This window comes from Haplochromis burtoni, unplaced genomic scaffold, assembly GCF_018398535.1.
Source record: "Haplochromis burtoni strain Fernald_Lab_line unplaced genomic scaffold, NCSU_Asbu1 Contig_625, whole genome shotgun sequence".
Classification (NCBI taxonomy): domain Eukaryota; kingdom Metazoa; phylum Chordata; class Actinopteri; order Cichliformes; family Cichlidae; genus Haplochromis; species Haplochromis burtoni.
Genome location: NW_024582986.1, coordinates 28,452 through 39,161, shown reverse-complemented (window position 1 = coordinate 39,161; position 10,710 = coordinate 28,452). Strand labels below are relative to the sequence as shown.

The following is a 10,710-nucleotide window of genomic DNA, read 5'->3' as shown; positions in this document are numbered from 1 at the left end:
AGGCTTTTCCTTCGTCAACACTTCTCTCAAGTTTTTCGTACAACCTTTGGACATACAGCGACTTGCCTAAAATAGAAGAAAAAAACAATAACTGGTTGACAGAAGTCATAGCATTAATAATAACTGAATATGAATGACAAATTATTTTATTTCTAGGAAGCAATAACTGTGTTATCACAAGACAAAAAACCAGATCTAATTCTGCATCCTGTTTTCTATATAGACACTGTAATGTAAAACTTATTTTATTTCCCAAAGTGGACAATTGGTGCTTTTGCTATATTGTTCAACTTGATTGTCATAGTTTATTCGATCTTTATTATTTATTTATTTATTTATTTATTTATTGTACTTTTAAGCTTTTACTATCAAAATGGACAGGACTGGGGGATGGGAAAAAGAGAGAGGAAAATGGGGAGAGAGTTAACAGAAGGAGAGTGAAAGAAACATAGAGGAGAAGGGAGAGAAAAAAGACACTGAAAATCTGTTTGATCACCTGCCAAAACAAAAAACAAGCAAAAAGAAAACATAGTAGGCAAACCACAGCAACAACCAACATACAGTAAATAATAAATATTGAATGTTACTGTGCAGCATACCTGTTTGCAGTGTTGAGAAGAAGAACTTTTAAAATGTATTCCACTACAGATTACAGAATACATGCCCCAACATTGGATTTTGTAACGTATTCCATTACGTTACTCAATGAGAGTAATGTATTCCGAATACTTTGGATTACTTAACATATTATCAAGCTTTTTATGACCACATGAATGTACTACTGCTGTGTGATTTATTACTATTACTAAAGGATAGTCGCCATACCAATACCAACTAGATTTTTAATAGCTTACTTAATACTGGGCTACACTGCCCATGAGGTTACTCCACAACACTGCCTGTTTGTACACCTGTCTGAACACCCATGTGTGTAAGTGTGCTTGTATTCATAAGGTTTCTCCATGTAACTGTCTAATAATAGGTGTGGGGAGCCATAGCCTTGCCCCTCAGGACATGAAGCAGACATGGTGGAGATCCAGGCCCCACACATGGGGACACGGCAACAAGACTGCAGGCTCCTCTGGCAGCTGGCTACGCCAGTGCAGACCAAGCCCCGGGCTCAGAGACCTGAGGGCTCTCCTCACTCCGGAAGGGGCCTGACCTAGCCAGGGGGACCAATCCCCAGCAAGCAGCCACTGGGAGTGAGCCAGACCAAACCAGAGCACCCAGTCCTGGACACAGAGAACCAATGGCAGGGAGTATGGTGAGGAGATAGGCCCCCATACCTGGGGGGACCTCCTGCTGGGCCCCTGTGCATTCACCCACCCACAACCCTGATGACACACCAACCAGGACCCAACCCCCCCCAAGGCCCAGCCAGAACCCCAGCCTGGAGGCGGAGCATCCCCAGAACTCCAAGTCTGCCCTGGTTCCAACCCGGACCAGCCCGGCTACCAGGCCAGTAACCTACATCCACCGGCATAGACCCTCTCCCAGCCCTGCTGCAAGCAGCTGCCAGAAAAACACTACCCAAGTGCCACCAGAGTCCCATCCAGGTTATGACCACAGGCCTTGGGTGAGCCCCCAAGAAACTCGTCCCTAGGTAACCCCCAGACATCCCAAGCCCGTACCTACACCTGCTTTAACTACAATAATGAAGACAGGATGAAACCACGACCCCCCCCCACTAGGTGATGGAGCCCAGAGAGATTGATTTAATGTGGCGGTAGAGGCTGTATCAAGATTAATGTGATCTATCAGATGGTTTCTATATTGGTTAGAATTAAGATTTTTTTTAAATTCAATTCAATTCAATTTTATTTATATAGCGCCAACTCACAACAGTTGCCTCAAGGCCTTTATATTGTACAGTAGATTGTACAATAATATATTCAGAGAAAAACCCAACAATCATATGACCCCCTATGAGCAAGCACTTTGGCGACAGTGGGAAGGAAAAACTCCCTTTTAACAGGAAGAAACCTCCGCAGAACCAGGCTCAGGGAGGGGCGGGCCATCTGCTGCTGACCGGTTGGGGTGAGAGAAGGAAGACAGGATAAAAGACATGCTGTGGAAGAGAGACAGAGGTTAATAACAGATATGATTCAATGCAGAGAGGTCTATTAACACATAGTGAGTGAGAAAGGTGACTGGAAAGGAAAAACTCAATGCATCATGGGAATCCCCCGGCAGCCTACGTCTATTGCAGCATAACTAAGGGAGGATTCAGGGTCACCTGGTCCAGCCCTAACTATATGCTTTAGCAAAAAGGAAAGTTTTAAGCCTAATCTTAAAGTAGAGATAGTGTCTGTCTCTAACAACGAAGGTAGGAGGGGCCTGAAAACTGAAGGCTCTCCTCCCATTCTACTTTTAAATACTCTAGGAACAACAAGTAGGCCTGCAGTGCGAGAGCGAAGTGCTCTAATAGGGTGATATGGTACTACAAGGTCATTAAGATAAGATGGGGCCTGATTATTTAAGACCTTGTATGTGAGGAGCAGGATTTTGAATTCAATTCTGGATTTAACAGGGAGCCAATGAAGGGAAGCCAAAACAGGAGAAATATGCTCTCTCTTTCTAGTCCCTTTCAGTACTCTTGCTGCAGCGTTTTGGATTAACTGAAGGCTTTTCAGGGAGTTTGTAGGACTTTGTGATAATAATGAATTACAGTAGTCCAGCCTGGAAGGAATAAATGCATGAACTAATTTTCAGCATCACTCTGAGACAGGATATTTCTAGTTTCAGAGATGTTGCGCAAATGGAAAAAAGCAGTCTTACATATTTGTTTGTTTATTTGTGCATTGAAGGACATATTCTGGTCAAAAATGACTCCAAGGTTCGTCACAGTGTTACTGGAGGCCAAGGTAATGCCATCCAGAGTAAAAATCTGGTTAGATACCATATTTCTAAGATTTTCAGGGCCGAGTACAATAACCTCAGTTTTATCTTAATTTAGAAGCAGAAAGTTAGCGGCCATCCAGCTCTTTATGTCTTTAAGACATTCTTGCAGTTTAACTAATAGTTGTGTTTTATCTGGCTTCATGGACAGATAGAGTTGGGTGTCATCTGCATAGCAGTGAAAATGTATATGGTAAATGGCCTGTATCTGTATAGCGCTTTTACTAGTCCCCAAGGACACAACAAACGAGACTGTCCGAGCTGGGGCTCGAACCTGCAACCTTCCGATTACAAGGCAAACTCCCAACTCTCGAGCCATGATTGCACCACATATATTATGTCTTCTAATGATACTGCCTCGGTGAAGTATGTATAACAGCGGTCCCCAAACTTTTTTGTGCTACGGACTGGTTTGTGCTCATTTATAAGCCTTTAATTCATGTTAATTTGTTTACAGGCAGCTCATATTTTACAAAGATTGGCAAGAAAATTCTATTTTCACGGACCGGCCTTTAAGGTGTCGCGGATAAATACAACCAAATAAAACTAGTACCGCTACCGAAAAAAAGAAGATTTATTCATAACACACGTGAAAAGACCCAGGAAAACCGAGTTAATGAAAAAAACGATAACAAAATAATGCTAAAACCCGATAAAAACCCTGAAAACCATACATTTCACACCCGAGTCTCAACTCTTGCGGCCCGGTACCAAATGACTCACGGACCGGCCTGGGGGTTGGGGACCGCTGATGTATAATGTAATCAGAATTGGTCCTAGCACTGAACCCTGTGGAACACCATAATTGACCTTAGTATGTGAAGAGGACTCTCCATTTACATGCACAAATTGGAGTCTATTAGATACATATAATACAAATACGATATGATTTCCAGTTCATGAGGACAGTCTTCTTGGCAATGCATAGGGCGATGAGAACCATGTGGAATGTATTCAGTATTCATCTCTGTAGTGACATCATCTATGTTGCCCAACAAAAAACTGAAGGAAGGCTGGAATGTTTCACATTCAGTGTGGCTGTAATTGTCAGGTGTATTGTCTTGACAGTGTGAGCAGTACACAGTAGTATTTTGTATTGTATTAATTGTAGACTGGGATTTCTAATCAATTGAAATGTTTTTAAGCACTTTTGAGACCAGAAGTTTTGGTCTAAGCTGACTGATGGATCCACTTCCCATTTTTGCAATAGGAAGGGATTTTGACTCATCTATTTTTCAGAGTGTCTTGTACATTTTAGACAGTAATTTGGGGGTTTTGAGATTAAGGAATTGTACCACACTTAATTTGACTTGATAAGGTTTTCTTTTTTACTATAGATTTAATTTATTGGTATTCTAAAAGTCTTTTCTTCTTAATCCCATTCTGTATAACCAATATGTCAAATGGAATAAATATATGTTTAAAGGGATTAAATAGAAGTATGTAATTGCTTTACAACTCCAATCTAGGAAGTTATGTTAGGGTTGTTCCAAACGGGAGTACGTTTGTATGGTATTAATGAAGACTCAGTCATTTTTAGAAACTCCAATCAGAGAGGAGCTGATGTTGATGCTTTTAAAGCATACGTGTCGTTTGATGTTTGAGCTAATAAATGATAGGTCCAAATCTTGATATTATTGCATAGTGCCTGTTCTACTTCTAGCTGGGGCTCATCTAAGATGGTGTGTTTTAACCATCCTGAGATGAATTGTAGCCTGTTGGCTAGGAAGTAATGTTGAAAGGCAGATCTAGTCCTCGTTTATCCGTGGTCTTTCGTAACATTTTTAAGCTATTATATGGGGGTTAATCTTTCCAAAGGAATTTAGAAATATACAATTCCATAGATCTAAACCAGTCTAGTGATGTTTACTCGGGATCATTGTAAATAAATAATTGATTCCTGAAAAGACAGTCGTTTTTATTGAAGCATAAACCACTTTATGTCATGGTTCCTGTGTCTCCCTGGATGGCTCGAACGGGCTACAGGTATTTGTTGTTATTTTTTCCCTTTCGCTCTCTTTCTCTCTCTCGTCTGGGCGGAGCTCACTGTAGGCTCCACTCTTGGCCAACACACCTGCAGGTGATTGCTCACCTCATTATTCCTGCCTCTCCCAGCCACCATTTAAGAGGGTGGCTCAGTGTTTCTCGTCGCTGGAGCATTAAACGACTATCGTTAGCGTTGCCCGTCTGTAAAATTGTCTCCAGTGTTTCCTTCGCGGCTTTCCTAATGTTAATTCTCTCATCTGTCTTCATACCTAGATTCCTTGGTTCTGTCCGTGTTTCCCATTCCTTGATTACTCGAGCATGAGTGTGAGTTACAAGCGGGGCAAGCAGTAAAGAAGAGTGTGTTGTGTGGCTTGGCAAAAGAGGAGTGTGTATTACCTTTAACATTCCCTGTCTAGCACTGGACCACCCCCACCACCTTTTACCTCCCCTCGTTACTTGTACATAGTCACCCAGTGTGTTGTAAATACATCCTTTGCACCTTTCTCCCTGTCTGTGCTTAAGTCCGTTCAGTCCACCGTGACACTTTATTTACAATCACTGGTACAGCTAAAAGAAGATTTGCTGAAAATTTTGATGACATTATAAACAATTGCGTAAACTAATCATGAAAAATTCACATTCTTAATACTCACCTACTCCTGCCCGACTGGAAGCAACAATACCCAAAGAATGTCCACCTTTGAACACAGCATTCTTGTAATCTGAAGTAACTGTGTAATGCCTGGACAAATACTGTTGGATCTTTTCCAGTGGCTCCTGTGGCACGAAGTCTGTTTTGTACTGACTGAATGCAGTAGGAATGTAAGTATGCTCCCTGTCAGAGCTGCAAAAGATCACTAGTCTGTAATCATTTTTAGGGGAGCATAATTTCTGAAAACATTTCTCCATTGCACAGCTAACATCATAGGAAAGTTGGTCTGCCCAGAGCATCGAGTAAATCTTTCTGCCAGTGTCACCTGGTGTGAGACATCTTCTCAGAAAAAGCTCTACTTGTTCATAAGATGTTGAAGGGGAACACAAGAGCACTTCATCATAAGTTGGCAGTGACCCGTAGTAGTCGTTCATGTACAAGCAGATACTTGATGTCAGGACCTCATCATGTGGGCAGATTATGAGATTAGGTTGTTTTGAGTTTAGGCCTTTTGGAAACTCCCTTCTGAGTGAACAGTCTCTCGTCTCTGAGAGTTCTGGTTCCGCTTCCCACTCATTGTGATTTGAATTGTCTGTCATCAATTGTAAGAGACGTCCTAAACTCCTAATGTCTAGTAGGTCATGAAAAAATATTTCCTCATTCTTCATGTAGCCATTCCACAACTCCTCCAATTCTTTCAAATCAGGAGTCTGGTCTGCCTCATCTGCTGCGTCACTTTCATGTGCAAAATGAATAACACTGTGTGAAGATGAATCCCTGTGTTCATTATCCCTTTTGCGAAGTTCATATTGGTTATGTCTCCAAATACTCCAAACATCTAATGTTGTGCAGTTTGGTTTGATAAAAGAAAGCATCATCAGTGCTCTGTCTTCTATTTCTGTATTTATATTTGTTGGAGTCAAAACGCTGCACAAGTAGAATATTTGTTGTGCTGTGAAATAGTTCAAGTAGTATTGATCTGTTCTCTGTTCGTCCATGAATTTTTGCCAGTCACCAAGAAACATTTCCATCTTATTGGACAGAGCTACAAGCTGTTCAGGTAAACTTCCAGTTACTTTGAAGCAATACTGGGTTTTGCAAAACTTGATTTCCATAATGATACATGGGTCACTCTGAGTTTTGCAATAAATCTTAGCTTCCCAACACCTAAAAATTGGGTTCCCTGCAGTGTAAATGTCTACAAATGCTTTGGCGAATCTTTGGATGTTGTCAAACACCTGAAAATAAAAGGAAATGGGATTATATAGTTATTATAATTATATAGTAATATATTATATATCTATCTATCTATCTATCTATCTATCTATCTATCTATCTATCTATCTATCTATCATTATCTATCTATCTATATATCTATCTATCTATCTATCTATCTATCTATCTATCTATCTATCTATCTATCTATCTATCTATCTATATACTTCTGTACTGTTTGTGTCAGTAACAATTTACAACAAAGTCAAACCTCAGTGAAGCGTTCAACTTCACTCTGGTTCTGTTGTTTTTTTCCAGACATCAGCATAAGCTTATTTTGCAGCTCTTTGAGGTCCTCATAGGTATATGTCATGTTTTTATGACTATCGTCAATTTGCAGTGTCAGGGAATTCTCGACATTAACCTATAAAGGGAAATATCAAAATTATAATACTATTTAATACTGTTAAAAATTCAACTCAGCTCAAAGGAAAATTAATCTCAGCCCACATGAAGATTAATTTCTCAGATTTTTTTTAAATTCAGAAAATTACAAGAAATAACCATATGAAAAGTAACAAAAAAAAGTTAAGAAAACAAAATATAGCAACACATATGTGATATTACAGTTGTGGAAATTCTTTCAAAATTAAGGATTATTGTCATGTAATCATGTATGTACCTGTTGCTGGTCTTGTGCCTTAATGATATATATCCCTCTGTTATTGACAGATGTAGCCATAGACAGAGATGAGAATTCAACAGATCCATGACTTTCTCTAACAGACTTTAACCATTCCAGGTGTCTGGAAGTATCCCACTGAAATGAGACATCAGTCAAAAGAAATGAACAGAGCAAGTTCTGGCTTTGCAATTTCAGCACTTTAAACATCAGAGCCTATAATTAATGTGAATGCCGTTTTAGTTTCGGAGATTAAAGACAGTTCTCATATCTTGGGCAGAAATAGCCAAGATGGAGGGCACTTTTTAAACTGCTATTTCTTGGTGAATTTTACTGGTATAGACACAAATAACATCTATTTTGTCTCTTTTGCTCTTTTGTCAGGCCTTTTACTCAAACAATGCACCATGAATTTTTTTTTTTATGCAAACTGGAGACTATTGAGTAGGATACTTGGTTGATTTGAAATAAAATTAACCTATGCGAATTACAGCAAGCAAGTTATTTGATCATATTTGTTTATTTGCATCACAGGCAAAGTATTTTGTACATGGGGCTTGTTTCTTTATCAGTTACTATAGCAGTACTTCTACCTGTTTCTATGCTGATCTACCATTTTTTTCCATGGTTGCATTTTGCTCAGGTATTTTAACTCTGGTTTGACTGGAGTGTTAATGTTAGTTATAGCATTGCATGAAAGATGGAATCTTACCAGCTTTTTTGGTATATTTTGGTCATTATCAAGTGCCTTCCACAATTTTTTTAACGATTCATTGAACTTCGCAAAATCAGAATCCTGCTTCAGATCATACAGCATGGATGAGTAACCAAGAACAGCATCATGAAAGCAGGCCACTCGATCGACATCCATATCATTTTCTCCAGCAGAGATTGATGCCAGGTCAACAAACACTTTCAGCTCATTGATGTCTGCAATTAATAGCATCCTTCAGATGTTGTAAAATGCATTTAATTTTTAATAATCAAAAAATGAAATCTCTGTACTTTTAAGTTCTTGTTTAGTCCACTGGATAAAGTCTTTACACTGAATGAGACTTTTGCAGACATTTCTTACGATCGTCTGAAATGTCTTTCAGAATATTTTTTGCATGTAGAAAAGCATCATCAATGTAGCTTAGATTGTTTTTCTTGAAGTTGGATTCATTCTGAAAAATGCACATTTACACTAAACGGCTAGAGTTTCTTCAAATGAACTTATTTGCAATGATCTTCAGTGGGTGTAAACATACCATTTGAAGCAGTTTCTTCAGTACTCTGAAGTCCCCTTGTGGACATATTATATTTTTGATATTCATGACAATTTCGGAAGTTTCCAGTACTAGATGAATATCCTGGTACTGCTGAATCTGGTTAACCCTTTCACTGATCCATGATTTGTTATCAGATGGGTCTACTCTGCACATGATGTTTAATTCTTTCTCCAAGTCTTCATACTTGCCTTTATAGGCTTTAAAGATACTGTCAGTTTCCTCCAGTAGAAGCTCCCCACTCTTAAGACTAACATGAAGCCTTTTGTAGTTGGTGTAGCAGGTCTGGAATATTTTGTTATAAACCTGCTCAAAAGTGTAGATTTCTTGATTTCTGTCACTGTTGCCTTCTTGAGATTGGTCTCTTGTCAGTACCTCCACTTGGTTTGTCCAGCACATTTTGAAGAGTCCACTGTCTTTAATGGTATGGATATTAGAAGCCATCTTGTGGGTTTCATCACACAGGTTGAAGTAAGTGACATTCGATGTTGCACTAGAGTTCAGGCCATCCAGTGTGTGAACCTTCATAAATTCACTCAGATTCATTGTCTCAAAGTTCTGCTTAAGTTTCGTATCCAAACCATTCAAGTCAACTGTGGATTCAATGTGGAAAAGCTGTTATTACAAAAATGTTTGTACATATTAAACAACAACAATTTTTCTTAGCCTTAACTGCAGTATTTTCAGCCTCAGTGTCTTTCAAGTCAAAATTGCTGGAAATTAATGGCTGGAAGTTAACAATTGTCATCTCTATGCTGAATTGACATGGGGGAACTGGTTTTACAAAGGGCATGCACGCAAATGCTAAGTAACGCAATGTATGCTACTTCAATTGCATACAATTGTAGTCCATACAGACAATGTTCATTTGTAAATGATTAACTAACAATCTTGAGCTTAAAGTGCTTTGGCAATATTGTAGAAAATGTTAAACTTAATCATCATCTCGGCCTCCTCTGACGACCTGTTTGCTGTTGCATGCTGCTGAAAGGCAGTGGGGAGAGGGGACACTTGGGCAGTGCATTTATTGCAGCATATAATGTGTTTTCTGGATACACTGTGCTTTTTCAGCATTCAAAGATTGATGGCACCGTGTCAGAGCACTGGCTATGAATTTCAGACGGATCAGGCCTTAACTTAACAAAAAAGTTATCAATAGTTCTTTTCATCTTTTCTTATTACCCACAGCTACATCCACTTCTGTCGGGCCTAGGCTGCTCACTAGGGCTGGGTATCATCACTGATTTCTATAATCCATTCGATTCAGTTCTCAAGTCCTGATTCGATTCAATTTAGCCTCAGACAGTCAGAAATATTATAATTCTGATCATTTATCAGTACTGATACATGTGAGACTTCATCAGAATTGTGAACATCACAGCAGATGCCTTTGTGTGAAAGTAACTGAGAATAAAACACAGAAAAACATGAAGGAGATTTTCCTGGTCTGGCTTTTTATAGCAGATAACCTTAAAAATATTCTGCAATATTCTGCATAATTTTAAAAGTTTAAATTTCTTCAGTATTGAACAGCAGAAATTAGGCTTTCTTGTCCGAGGTCATTTAAGTGAAAAAAAAAAAAAAAGAAGACAGCAGCCGACAGCGCTGTAAACAACGGTAGACTGGTGGGTAATAAGCGAATGAATAATACAGAAAACAGAGATTGGAGACAGGAAACTGTTCTTGAAGTACAGAGAGAGAGAGAGAGAGAGCTGTGCATGAAGTGTGATTTTAATAGTCGTGGAAGCAAAACAGCAAAATTCATGACGACATTGATCAAATGTGAAGCGCAGTTTGCTGCTTCTTTTGCTGCTGGCTCGGTGAATTTTGGTTGGAGAGAGACAAAACCTGCAGCTCAGAATCAGCGCAAAAAGACGTAAACACAGCGCGGACCGGACGCATCAGAATCGCTAAGCTCCGACAGCGTGTCCGTCTGCGGGCCGTCGGGTGAGAAAGCCGAGAAAGACAAAGCTGATTCTGATGCGTCGGGTCCGCTCTGTGTTTCTCTT

At 39.4% G+C, this 10,710-nt stretch overlaps 1 protein-coding gene across 1 annotated transcript in view; it reads right to left on the bottom strand.

The window, feature by feature from the left end:
* LOC102299989 (E3 ubiquitin-protein ligase rnf213-alpha) overlaps positions 1-10,710 on the bottom strand; it is a gene marked incomplete in the record, with an annotated part of 62,702 nt that overhangs the window by 37,977 nt on the left and 14,015 nt on the right. The window contains 4 exon segments of the mRNA XM_042214902.1: positions 5,538-6,774; positions 7,023-7,175; positions 7,434-7,571; positions 8,146-8,382. Coding sequence (XP_042070836.1) covers positions 5,538-6,774; positions 7,023-7,175; positions 7,434-7,571; positions 8,146-8,382 — 1,765 coding nt within the window.